A 14,510-nucleotide genomic window follows, 5' to 3' on the forward strand; every position below is an offset into this window, starting at 1 on the left:
TTGCATCTCAGTTCATTATTTGGTTAGTATTTTTATTTGAAAAGAAAAATTTCATTTTAAATAGTTTGATTGTCATAACATTAATTTGATGAATTTTTGAAAAATTTCCACCGCGTCAGGAGGAAAAACAATTTTTTTGAAAATGCCATTCAAAATGTTGATAGTTAAAACAAATTTGGCTCATTTAAAAAAAAAGAAACCTTTAAAATTTATATAAGGAATTAAATAGCATGGGGATGTCCAACTATGCGAAAAAAATCATATCGCTCTGATTAACTTTTGATCTATTGATAAGATGTTCAGGACTCAATCTTAATGGTACGAAGAGTTGACCTGAAATATGTTTATTCATTAGTGCAAACTATCTTTTAAATTACGAGCTCAGACACAAAAACGTATTTCCTCTGATTAAAACAAGCCTTTTTTTTCTCGACAGATTTGAATTTCTGACCCTCAATATACAAGGGGTAGCCGTAATCTAGAAAATCTGGTCCTAACAATGATATAAAAAGAAGGGTCCACAGTTTGAATTCATTAATGTTATTTTTACTTTTTTGTGTATTTCGCCATATCTTGAGAATTTTTTAAGCTTATCAACTTATGTTTGCTCACTATTATAAAATTCGTTCATTCGAAAGTATTTCCGTGAACAGAATATTTTTTAAGAATTATTTATTATTTTTTATTATTTTATTTAAACATTGCCAAAGCAGTTTTGAATTGTAAGATTTACAAGTTTTTACATTATTTTAAAGAATGTAATTTTACGTAACTAAATACAAAATTTGAGAAAAATAGTTCCTAAGATATTGAATTTTAGAGAAATCGTATATTTAAAATTCAATTTCTTAAAAGCTATTTGACTGATTTCACTCAAAATTAAAATAAAGAAATAAAAAAAAACTGCCTAAATTATAAAGGCATGTTTTTTTTTTCAAAATAATTTTTATTTTCACTGTGTATTTCCCCCAACGAAACTTTAAGTGATACTTTATAACTCTCTCCATGAAAATGTGAATAATACTTGTATTTTGATTTCTACTACTTGAACAATTAATGCCACCAGTGAAAAATTATTTAACATTTCGTTTTACACTTAAAATACCTACCTAATCACTCCATAAAAATCAAGTTTTAAGAAAAATTAAGGATGGTTAAAGGACATCCATAGAGAAAAAAACATTTAAAAAAAGAGGTGTTTGGTTGAGACTTCTATGGTTGAACAATCAAGCATCATGAAATTCCAATTCCACATAAAGCTTGCCCTGTATTTCCAGTTAATCATACGTATTATTGAACGTTGAACCAGTGATGAATGTCTTAAAGATGAATAATTGAAATAATTCTAAAATAAATTATAAATGTTAATAAAGTTTGCGAATAGCCTGGGCAGTATTCACAGCCTTCTTAAGATTTCTGAGGTAGATAACCAGGATGTAGTTCATTGATAAAAAGATTTTCATAATCTCGGAATTTGTTTTAATAGATCATAACAAAAGTATGCTAATCGTACACGGAGAAAACAATTTTGGTAAAATTGCCATACTATATGGCAGTGTTTCCCAAACTTATGACTATTGTGTACCCTTTCTAAATTTTTCGTAACGCTGTGTACCACTAATAAAAAATGAATGTATATTTTACTATAAAAGAATTGCACAAAAGTAAAAAATCACAACTGGCTGTTGATACCACTAATTATAAACTGTTAACTCTGCAAAAAATAGCCAATCGAAAAATACGTAATCGTACATTTTCATGGCTAGCTTTATTTTTAAATAAAATTTTTGGAAATTTTTGTTTGTTTCAAGATATTTCGCATAAGAACGCGTACCCCCACTAAACTGTTCCCGTACCACACTTTGGGAAACACTGCTATATGGTAATGACATTTCTGAAGTAAAAAAACTAACATAATTTTAATTATTAAACAAATATCTTTACGACGTATCGCGAGAATATATTTTTTATATCGTTATCAGGATAATTAAAGTATATAGATATTTCACGAATTATTGATATATCGCGCAGCTCTACTTGTTATCTGCATGCAATGAAGAAAATGCTGCTACTTCATACTATTCTCTACATCTTTGCGTCTGTCAACATAGCAAGCATTATTCCGTGCATTTTTGTTATTTTAAAAGCTTTGAATCCAGTTGCATAATCTTCTAATACTTCATTAAATTTATATTAATAGCTATTTGACACTAGCGTTTTTAGTTTTATGTATACATACCAATAGAAGCACTTTATGAGAATTGTCTGCAATACAGAATAAAATTGCCTTGTCGCAATGGTGTTAAGACATAGGTATATGCTCGGGAAAAACTCTGAAAGGCGGAGTGTAATACTGTAGTCAGCGAAGACATAAAAAATATTTAATAACAAAAAATAAATACAAAAATAAAAAAAAATAAAAGAAAAATAATAAAATATAATTAATGGTTATTTGACAAGAGCATTTTTATTTTGCATATACTTAACGATAGAACTGTATGAGAACTGTCTGTAATGCAGAATAAAATTGCTCGCAGTGGTGTTAAAAGATATGTGTATGCTGTGGGAAAACTCCTCTGAAAAGCAGAGTGTAATACTGTAGTCAGCGAAGATATAAAAAATATTTAATAACAAAAATAAATACAAAAATAAAAGAAAAATAATAAAATATAATTAATGGTTATTTGATAAGAGCATTTTTATTTTATATATACTTAACGATAGAACTGTATGAGAACTGTCTGTAATGCAGAATAAAATTGCTCGCAGTGGTGTTAAAAGATATGTGTATGATGTGGGAAAACTCCTCTGAAAAGCAGAGTGTAATACTGTAGTCAGCGAAGATATAAAAAGTATTTAATAACAAAAATAAATACAAAAATAAAAGAAAAATAATAAAATATAATTAATGGTTATTTGACAAGAGCATTTTTATTTTACTTATACTTAACGATAGAACTGTATGAGAACTGTCTGTAATGCAGAATAAAATTGCTCGCAGTGGTGTTAAAAGATATGTGCATGCTGTGGAAAAACTCCTCTGAAAAGCGGAGTGTAATACTGTAGTCAGCAACGATACAAAAATCTTAATAAAAAGAAATAAATAGAAAAATAAATGGAAAAAAGAGAGTAAAATTCTAAAATATCGATAGAAAAATCTTAATTTGTAATTCAAACTCATTTTTACGTAAATCTGTGCTGTAATCATAGTATGGTAAAAAATATAGTTCCAAAAATACTTTTCGTAGATGTAAAATATATTCAAATCTAAAAGACCTAAAACTTCATCACTAAGTTTGCATTAAAATCATATTATATATTCTTCATAAAATATTTGGCTATAGCCAAGTTTTAACTGATAAAAATTTCAATTGCAATTATAAAAATAATAATAAAAATTTAATAATAATTTTTAATACAAATACTTTTTGAATTATAGTTTTAGTTATCCTTAGTCATTGGATGTCCCCCTCCGGCTGGACTCCTGGTGCCGGCCCCTCACCCCTACCTCGTCATACGCACCTGTATAATCTTTAGATATGATAAATTTAGTAATTAAATTTTCGAACAATACAATTCAAATATTATTTGAATTTAAGGAAAAATAATATGTTTCAAAGTAATAAATTTTTTATCTTACAATAATTTAAACTTACTTTTAAACATTAGTAGAAATTTAAAAAAATAGTTTCAGATATTTTTATTAAATGCTTCAATTTTTAATTAAGTTGACTTATTCCTTTACAATGAATATTCAGGGGCCTCAACCTTTAATCTGGGACCTCGCCACTGCTCTACTTAACTCTTTGACGGGGAATTTTTATAAAGCATATTTTTCGTGCTTTTTTCATTATTCTGTATAATTTAAGTCAAAAGAAGTTAAAAATATTATATTTAGCAATTTAATAATTTGTGGTTATGCAATACAGCATGAAACACCGGTGTCTTTTTCTGCGTTAAATCTTCTAAACACTTCTCAAACAATAATTTTTCAAATTTTAACCTATTTTCAGATTTAAGAGACACAGTTATTCTTTATTGAAATTACTGTAATTTACAAACTGTCAATTATTGATAAATTTTTGAATATGAATGGGGAAAAAAATCAAACTACTTTTTTATGGTTTTTATATTTTTGTTCAAACATAAATTTGATAATCAAACATACTTTTTAGTAGCTGTTAGACAGTTTTTCGTAATTAAAGAAAATACAAAGTATAGTTAAAGCGTCAGAAAAAATGAGAAGTGTGATCTGTGTCCCATCTGCGTCAAAGGGTTACAAATTTGTATAGTTTATCGAAAATATTTTTTTTATATAGAAAAATTAAGAAATGACCAGTTATATTGCCTCTTTTTGAAATAAATCTCTTATCGGGTATAACCTGGCACCACCTCCTGCTTTATGGACGGTACCTCACTTAATTGAAAAAGAAATTATTAAAAAATCAAAACCTGGATCTGAAAGAGAAACAAAAAAATATTTTCACACTAAGAGCGTTGGTGTTTACATAATGTAGATGGCGACACAATAGTTATGAAAGGTTATTATTTTTTTAGCCTTCAACTTTCTTAACAAGAGCGACTTGTTTTTGTTTTCTTGGCGCTTTCTTTTATTTCGCTCCAGCAGCTTGTCAAGAAGGGCTCATCAGGAGCTGATGAAGGTAAGAGAACATTTTGAACACGTTTCATTTATTTGTAATTTAAGAAACGTCGTTTTAATACTTTATTTTATTTAAGTGCAATGTTTTTATTGTATTAATTACTTACCGTAAATTATTATCATTATTTTTTTATATAATTTATTATCTTTAAATGCCCTAAAGCGCGAAATATCTCAAGGTTTTAAAAGATCACTGCACTATTAAATGTCACAAAATTTATCTAAATGTATTTTAAAACTGAAAGGTTGAAGGCAATATTGTAATAAGCCACACTTTTCCCATATCCCCTTAGATTGCGTCTAGATATGTTCCAAAATTTCAAGAATTTCCACTACATAACATCACAATACACAGAAATATCTTAGTGTCTACATGAAAATCAATTTGTTCTTATCAAAAAATGCTATAATGAACAAAGTGAAAGAGTGATTATTGTCCCAGGTTCTTCAATTTGAAAAAGTTCCTCAATGAAAAAAGTAATTATTTAAAAATTTGTAAGTAATAAAGTAATAATGTCAAGTAAAGTAATTCGAGTGAAGTGATGCTCCAGTGTTCATTATTCTTCTTATTTCCATGCGCTATTTTTTGGACAATATTTACAGTTTTTATTAGGATGCCAAACACCCAATGCCTCTTACCTATGTATTACCTATGTTCTACCTTACTGATAGAACTCTTTTTAAAACTTCACTTTATATTCTTGGGCAATATTTGTTTCTTTGAAATAAAATAAAAAATGTAGACCAAAAAAACAAAAAAAAGGAAGAAAAAAACATATTCCCGAGGTATTGAAAAATATAAATTTTACACAGAACAAACATTTCTGGTAAAATTATAGAACTGCGTGGTAGTTACATTTCGGTAAAAAAAAAAAAAAAAAAAAACTCTGATTCACAAAATCAGAATAAATAGTATGTAAACCATTCATTTAGTAATTTTTTCTTTCATATGGTAATGGCTTCCTAAAATTCCGGTTTTCTAAATTACGGTACTTATTATCTCACATTTAGGAAAAAATATAAACTGAAAAGCACATTTGTCAGAAAAAATGGTTTTTATGCCATTCTCTAAGGTACTTTGATAAAATTACTAAATTCTACCATATTTACCAAATTTTATCACATATTATAAAGCCATATTTTATTGTTCATTTATCTAAAATCATTACCAAAGCGCTTCGGTAAAAATTACAGAGCTTTTTGGTGTTCTCATCGAACCGGAAATGGTTTTACCATATTCTGGTAGTTTTGACCATACTTTTTATTTTTCAGTTTAGTAATGAATACTTAAATGATAAGAAAATAGCATAATATTTTAAAAATTAATGTTTATTTAAAAGAAGAAAAATTTCAGAACTATTTCTGCTGTTTTATATGTTTTTAGCACTATAAATAGTTTTTTCTCATATCGATTGGTGAAGATTAGTTGACAATAAATGTTTAATGTCGAAATGTATTTATCTGACATTGTTCCAAATTATCAGATGGATAGTTTTATCTAAAAAAGTCATGCTTTTGAAAAGATGACTTGCATTTCACCGGTTTCTTTTTTCGTGATTAAAATTGCTTTTAAATCTTTTGATATGCTTTATCATGATCAGACATCTAGAAAATCTAGAATTTTCTTAAATGATGAAATTTAAATGTTTATAACTAACTTATATAAGTTGTAATGCTGTTAATCGCATAATTTTTAATTAAAATACTTTGTGAATTCTATGAAAAAACGAATTATCAAAAATAATTTTCTTTTTCTAACATTAAAAATATCACTTTGAAGAATGTTACTCAAAAATCTCACATAAATTCTTGCAATAAAGATAAAGTTTATGCAATTTTTTTTAATCTTTAATCTTCAGTTAATTATAATTTTTGAGCTACACTGTTTGACAATTGCTAAGGATTAGTTACATTTTTTCGGCATAATTAATAATAGACGTCGATTGATGAAATTAAACTAAATACACATTTAATTAGAAACAATGTGCATTTATTATTATGTAAATTAGTTTAGATTTGACTTATCGAAATATAATAAAATTACAAATAAAAATGATGCTCTTTGGACGATTTCCAAGCAGCCATGAAAAATTGAATCCTATCTGAATAGAACAGAAATAAGTACTTCAGTAAAAAAATGATTACCTCGGTCAGTAATGCACCTTTTGCATCTAATATTCACTCTGACCACTAAATTATCTAAGAGTTCTAAAAAACTTAAGGGGAACATTGTCCTATCCCTCTCTCAAGGAGGTTTTCAGTAAAAATGTGATTACCTCGGTCAGTAATACACCTTTTGCATCTAATATTCACTCTGACAACTAAACTATCTAAGAGTTCTAAAAAACCTAAGGGGAACATTGTCCTATCCCTCTCTCAAGGAGGTTTTCAGTAAAAACGTGATTACCTCGGTCCCTAATGTACCTTTTGCATCTAATATTCACTCTGACCTCTAAACTATCTAAGAGTTCTTGGGCAACATTGTCCTTTTCTCTCAAAGTGGTTTTCAGCTTTTGCACGGTTTAGAAATGGCGTGTTCTTTGGGAAACACGTCTGAGCCAAGGACATATTAGGCTTACTCTACAGGATTTAGGTCCGGGGAGTACACAGGCCATTGCATTTGGTCAATATCTTTACTTGCTTGTGTGTCCGATACCTCAGCGCACCTGTGTGACCGCGCATTGTCGCACGTAAACAGAAAGGTCTGGACCTACCACGCCTGTAAAAAGACATGATCCAGAATAATCACTCTGAAATTCATTCTATTAAATTAGATTGATATTTAGCTATTGTTTATTATTATTCGTATTATTTCACATATTGGGAGAAGTGTTTATATGTAATTGCTTGCAAACTTTTTAAATTAAGGAAGTACTATAAAAACAGCGAAAAAAAGAAAGAAAAAGGAAAAGTTTTTTTTTTTTTAGACTTTATATGCAATTGCGTGCAAACTTTTTAAACAAAAGAAGTAATATGGAAATAGTAACTTCTAGTCAACTTCTTTAAAAATGTAAGAAATAATAAAATATAATTAAAAAACATTACAAACTATTTTACTGATTTCTTTTTTTTTTTAAATAATTTTAAAAAATGAGATTTGTCTTCATAAAAATCTGAATATTCTTTTATGCCAAAAAACATTATCGTATTTTCTAGTTTCTCAATGACAAAAATAAACAATCATTTTTTGTCTTAACTCCATAACCTACTTCTTATGAAATGTCTTTTACCAGAAGTTTCCTTCAGGTCAGTGTTAAGCCAGTAATTGTGTACTTGTTTGGCCTTCATAGAAACTTCTGTTTCGGTATCTAAGTTTGTTTTGAAAACTGAAACAATAATTTCCCAACACTTTTATTTCTAAAAAGATTCCGTACGTTTTATGAGCCTTTTACATCTCAAGTTTAGGTTTAATCATAAATCAAATGAAAATTTGAAGTGTTGAACGTCAGAGTTACGATTAAATTTGTATTTTAAATGCTGATTTTATGAATTTAATTGCCAAACGTTCACAATTTTAAACTTAATGTATTTATGCATAAAATTATTATACATAATATATTTTTAGTTTCAATGCTACACTGAGAAAAATGTATGATTAAAACTATCATAATATGGTAAAATTTACCGTGTTTCAGGATCTTTAGGAACACCAAAGAGCACTGCAGTTTTTACCGAAACGCTTTGGTAATGACTTTTGGTAAAAGTAACAATGAAATATGGTTTTATTACTAAGTTGTTGGATAGTAAATGCTGTCAAATTCGGCATTTTTATCATGACACATTAGACCATAGCCTAAAAACCAATTTATTAGGATACATTTACTTTTCAGTAGTGTATTTTTACGCTATAATTTTTAAAACATTGGGTAAAATTAACAATAAAATATGGTTTTATTACTACGCTGTTTGGTGGTAAATGTTGTCGAATTTGGTATTTTTATCATGACACATTAGGTCAAGGCATAAAAACCATTTATTCGGTTAAAATTACTTTTGAATTATATATTTTTACTAAATGTGTGGTAATAAGAAGTATAAATTTGAAAACCAGAATTTCAGGTAAACTGATACTATATGGATAGAAAAATTACATTACCAAATGAGTGGTTTTAAATATTTTGCTTTGATTACCAGAACTGTGTTGTTGTTTTTTTAAATGCCATTCACCATACATGTACAGTAATTTTGTCAGGAATTTTTTTTCCTCCGTGTAGGTATCTATTTTCCAAAAAATGTCGAGAAATCTTCAGAATAAATAGCCTCAGTATGAAAAATTATTCCATAGATTTAGTGAAATGCCACTGATTTTTAATTACACACTCACTACGAGTTAATTTTTCATTAAATCTTTATAAAAAATAACTCATATCTATGGAAAGTAAACGTATAAAGCGTATGAAACTAAACAGTAAAACTTGAAGTAAATATCATTATATTTTAAAAGAAATTGAAATGCAGAATTGAATTTTATTATTTAACGTTAGAAAACATTATCTGTTTTCAAAATTGAAAATACTAGATTTCTGCTTAACGATTGGAAGGCTTTCTTGGAATTAATACTTCGTTTATACTTATCTTAGATTTTCAAATATTTAGTTGCTGATTAAGTAACATTTATATTCGTTACTGAGTACGAGATAGCATTTAAAAGTGAAAATCGAGAGTTTTACCTTAATTTTATAGTTTACGCTTTTATTCAATTTACTGTGATATATGTTACGTGACTTTATCAATGATTTTTTTCTTACATTTCTATGGAAATTCACTTCTAATTATTCAATTGTTATTGTACAACAGCAGAAAAAAAGTGTATTGACCAATTTTTGCATGGCAGAGGTTTTACTTCCCATTTGCACATTTTTAATTGAAGTTAATTACATTTTAGTAAACCGTTTTTTGTTTATAAAAAATACAAATTTGTTTCCCTATTTAAGAATATGAAATGATAAAAATGATTTGTTAAACTATTGTTTACTGATTTCACGACATTTTTTAAATTTTTTTTTATTTTAGTAGAACCGTACTATGACGCATTTTGTATAACTAGTTGTCATCACGTTTTGTAGAAGATAAAACAAGGCTGTTCATATCATTTACATTTCTCATATGAAATCCAGATAGAATCTCTTTAAGAATTTTGTATTTTCTGATTGAGTAAAACCATTTTCTTTCATGGTTAATAATACATATACCACCGCTTTAAAAAATATTTATTTAAAACAGCATATATATCGGCCTAAGACATGGCCATGTTTATAGCAAAACCAATTTTAAAATAATTTCAGTGATATTGAAACTCTTTTTAAATTGTTGTCACAATTTAAGTGTTTTAAGAACGTTTATTATAGTATAAAAATTCATATCACATTTCGTGAAAACAAGTTAAAATAATTTTAAGGCAGCTTAAGGTAAAAATAAAATAAAATAAAACAAATAAATAAAAAAACTAATAATTATGAAATCTATCAATTCTTTAATCATATTAGAATCAAAAATTATTTTATCTATTAATGACTCAACCGGTTTTTGTTTACTCGCTTTCTGTCTATCAAAATTGAATTGACATCTAATTGATAAATTTTTTCCGCTAATAAATTTCTATTGTTATACTTATTTTAATTCTTTTTTTACTTCTTGTGAAACACGTAATGAGCGTTAATTGTGAAAATGGAGGAATAAATTTCTTTCCTTGTTTTCTGTTCAGTGGGAACAGAGACAGATAGATACAAAAGAAGTAAGCAGGCTTTAAAGAAAAATATATTTATTCTTCAAACTTGTGTATTTGAAATATCAAGATAATTTCGTATTTTTTATGCAAAATTATTGTTTATTGTAATAAGTTGAATTTAGCATCATCTTAACTATTGATAATAGCATTGTGAGATATATTTTGTGTCTTAACATTCATTTATATCTACAAAAACAATGCAAAGTAATTGACTGAAATAAAAGCGTATTATTTTCAATATTCGATTCGTTGATTGTGTAATTAAATGAGTAAGTACTTTGTTATAAGTATTATGAAACAAGTAATTCATATGTTTATATAATTAATTTATGTTGTAATGTAATAAAAAGTTCAATGGATAAGGTTATAAATTTATTTTAAATAAGGACATTTTATTGAAAGTTATTGCATGCATATCTATTATAAGAGAAGGTTGCAAATTTTTTTTCCAATAAGAAATCATTTAAAGCATATATATTAATGCTTTATGTGATAAAATATTACGTATAGTATATTTAATACAAGAAATTTTTTATTATAATTAAATGATTGCAATTATTTTTAAGCATATTTAATTAAAGTTTTATTTTGAATTTTGTTCTCTTTCAGATTTTGCTATTAATTATGATTATTAATATAAAGTTATTTCAGAAAAAGAACAAGGTGTACTTCATAATTTTTTTGTTGAGAAAGTGGTAGTAATATGACTTATTAATTAATCTGGCAAAAGCTAAAACATTAGGTCTTTGTTTAAAATTAGTTAAGATTTACTAATTTGAATACCATCTCTAAATAATATCTACTAATTTATATTTAGCCGAAATATTTTTGAAATAACGCATGTCTGAAAACAATTTTTATTTGTTGTTATATACAAATTTTTTAAATTGATAAAATACTAGTGAAGACAGAAAAATGCAAGGTTTTCAACCTTGTAGAACGGTTAACTTCAATGGAAACTCAGGAAATAACAAAATATAATTAAATAAGTTTAACAGAATTTTATTGTTGTGTTTTTCTTCTTCAAAGAAAAAAAAATTAGCATAATTAGATTAAATCAAAGTCAATAATTTAACTGAAATATAGTTTTATTAATACTAAGCTATGAAGTTTTTTAAGGCATATATGTTGACAATTTTTGGTACAATAAATTTCCTCAAAAGCAGTAGACTTAAAATATAGTTTTATGATACATTATTATTTAAATAAATGTGGATTTGATTTTAAAATTACATTCAGCTTTTAAAGCAACAAGAAATTTTTCATCGAGAATATTTGCATGAAAATCTGATTTCTAACTTTTTACAATTGTAGTTTTTATACACCTTTATTGATTCCTTTAAAGTCTGTATTTCATTCATTTTACCCTTTCACGACACTCATTTTTAATCTGAGTTCTGAATTTATTCTTCACTATCGAATATATTATTTATTACTTTATAATTACTATCATTATTTATGTAGTTATCCATTATAATTCATTTCTTTATAATTATATACATTATTTTCATCGAGATTATTTGCATAGAAATTTGACTTCTCACTTTCTACAATTGTAATTTTGATACACAATTTTTGATTCCTTTATATTCAGTATTTTATTCATTTTCAGTATTATATTACTACTCAATATTATATTCAGTATTATATTCCAGTATTATATTACTACTTTCATTTTTAATCAGAGTTCTGAATTTATTCTTCACTATCGAACATATTATTTATTACTTTATGATTACTATATTAATTATTTTATGTAGTTACTCATTATAATTCATCATTTTATAATTATATACATCACTTTATAATTTATTACTGATGAAAGTAATTTTTGAGTTTTTAGTGGGTATGTAAAAAATGAACTGTAGTCTTGTGTTACAGAACTCAACCTAATTGCATTTATTATTATTTAAAGAAAAAAGTATAGTGCATTACTTCTATTATTGCAAGCTAAAAAATCAGCATATCTAAGTTATACAGTCAGGTGGGATAATTTGGCCATAAAAGCGGCTATCTTATTTTACTTTGCTTGGTTGTAACTTGAATTTTTTACGACTTTCTTGGAAAAACATTTTGTGGGCTGAAGGATGCTCTTCAATGACGGCCCTTAATATATATTTTTAGAATATTCATGAAAAATTAAATAAAAAGAGTGACTAAATTATGGGTCGAAAATTAATTCTTAAGTAGGAAAACACGAATCAAATCAAACGAACAAATCAAAATCGATAGTGAATCATTATTGAGGAAGGTAAAACTGAAAACATCAAAATCTGTATCATTCATGGAAGAAACATGAAGGAGTTGATTGTTATTTAGAAACACCTCCGAAACGATAACTGAACCTCACTTTCCGGCATTCGCCTTTCAACTTTTCTATGTTTTCAATCAAACAAGTTTTGATATTTTTGTTCCCGTTATTCTCAATAGTAATTTAACATATTTTGATAATGTTTTTGTTTCTTCCTTGCGTAAGCACAAATTTTCAGATCATAATGTGTAAAATTTCTTTACGAAACACCTGCTTAGCTTTATGCTTTAATATATGTTACCTATCTCGTATACTTTGAGTTCTACCTATCTCGTTTTCTCTAAATTAAGTGTTAATATAGTGGTTCTGTTTGTAATATCTGTCATAAAATTTTCATGAGTTTTGAGCAGTGTAATTGTGACTATTAGTTTATGTTATTTTTAAAATAAGTATATACAGCAAAAAATCAAATGTTCGAATGCAATTAAATGAATAATCTAAATTTAAATAAAGATCGATTTTTATCAAATATTCTTTTATTTTAGAAAAGAAATTTCTGAACTATAATATGTAAAACTTCTAGAAATGCATGCTAAGGGCAGTCATTATGAAACACCCTGCATGTCTCAAGTTGATAACAATTTATCTTAACATAATGCACAAGTGCTGAGGTTCTATTTGCAATATCTATGATAAAACTTTCATGAAATTTACGCTTACAAATTAATGTTATTTCCAAAATAAATATTCACACAGAAAAAAAAAATCCATGAATACTGGAAAATGAATGAATTAAAGAAATGTGAAAGAATAGTGTTTTAATGAAATAAAACTGTCTTTATTCAAAAAAGACTCATTTATATGGTAAACAAATTATTTTTTGCTCTTTAGATTTTTTTTTTTTTTTTTTTTTTTTTTTTTTTTTTTTTTTTTTTTTTTTTTTTTNTTTTTTTTTTTTTTGAAAACGTAAGAAAGATAATCAGTTTCTCTAAAAATTTCGTGTGAGAGGTGACGTCAACTGTAACCGGAAGTTGAAGAAAATCGTAAACTCAAAGTGTAGCATAGGCAAATAATTAAACATAGATTTTTGAACGTGAGGAGCTGATGCGCAAAATAACAAACAATCTCTCGCTCCAATTACTGTCCGCAACCCAAGTTCATTTTTAGATTTTATCATGTTCATATGCTAAACACCCAGAATTAGCTTCAGATTAATCTAATAATTAGCAACAGTTTGTAAATAAAAAGCAAGTTACTGATTTTTCATTTTGCAATAACAGATTGTATTCAAGATAAGAAGATGAGCGATAATTATTGATTATTCTTTTTTTAGACATTGATAAATTATAACTTCAAAAGATTTTTAAATTTGACTATAAAAAACGCTCAGTAGAAATTGCAATTTTTTAAAATTTTATTATGTATTATCATATGCTGAAAAAAAAGTAGGGACAAAACTACCATGTTATGGTAAAATTTACCGAGTTTCACGCTTTATGAAAACACCAAAAGCTCAGTGATTTTTACCAAAGATTTCGGTATTGGTAAAATTAAAAATAAAATAGAGTTTTACAATATGAGATAAAATTTAATAAATTGGGACAAAATTTAATGATTTTATCATGATATCTTAGAACATGCCGTAAAAACCACTATTTGGTTAAATTTACTTTTCATTATGCGTGGTTATAATAACTATAATATTGAAAGCCAGTATTTCCAGTAAACCATTACCATGAAGATAAAAATTACCAATAAATGATTTAAATCTATCTATCTATCTATCTATCTATCTATATACACACAGGCGTAAGAAATTAAGAGAATTTGCAGACTTGGTCGATTATCTCCAGAACTACTGGACCGATTTT

At 26.5% G+C, this 14,510-nt stretch overlaps 1 protein-coding gene across 4 annotated transcripts in view; it reads left to right on the forward strand.

Annotated features, from left to right (window-relative positions):
- The first annotated feature begins 4,544 nt into the window (after positions 1–4,544).
- LOC107450433 (flavin-containing monooxygenase 5) overlaps positions 4,545–14,510 on the forward strand; it is a 25,099-nt gene continuing 15,133 nt past the window's right edge. Inside the window, exon 1 of one of the 4 annotated variants that reach the window (XM_016066230.3) lies at positions 4,545–4,661. Coding sequence is in view for 1 of the 4 variants with exons in the window: in XM_016066226.4 (XP_015921712.1) it covers positions 10,654–10,657 (4 nt within the window). In the remaining 3 variants the exon portion in view is untranslated. Of the gene's footprint in view, positions 4,662–10,201; positions 10,658–14,510 lie in introns of those variants that run through there. The other 3 variants (XM_016066236.3, XM_016066243.3, XM_016066226.4) reach the window with 3 other exon arrangements.

The sequence above is a fragment of the Parasteatoda tepidariorum genome, chromosome X1 (assembly GCF_043381705.1).
Source record: "Parasteatoda tepidariorum isolate YZ-2023 chromosome X1, CAS_Ptep_4.0, whole genome shotgun sequence".
In the NCBI taxonomy this organism is placed as follows: Eukaryota; Metazoa; Arthropoda; class Arachnida; order Araneae; family Theridiidae; genus Parasteatoda; species Parasteatoda tepidariorum.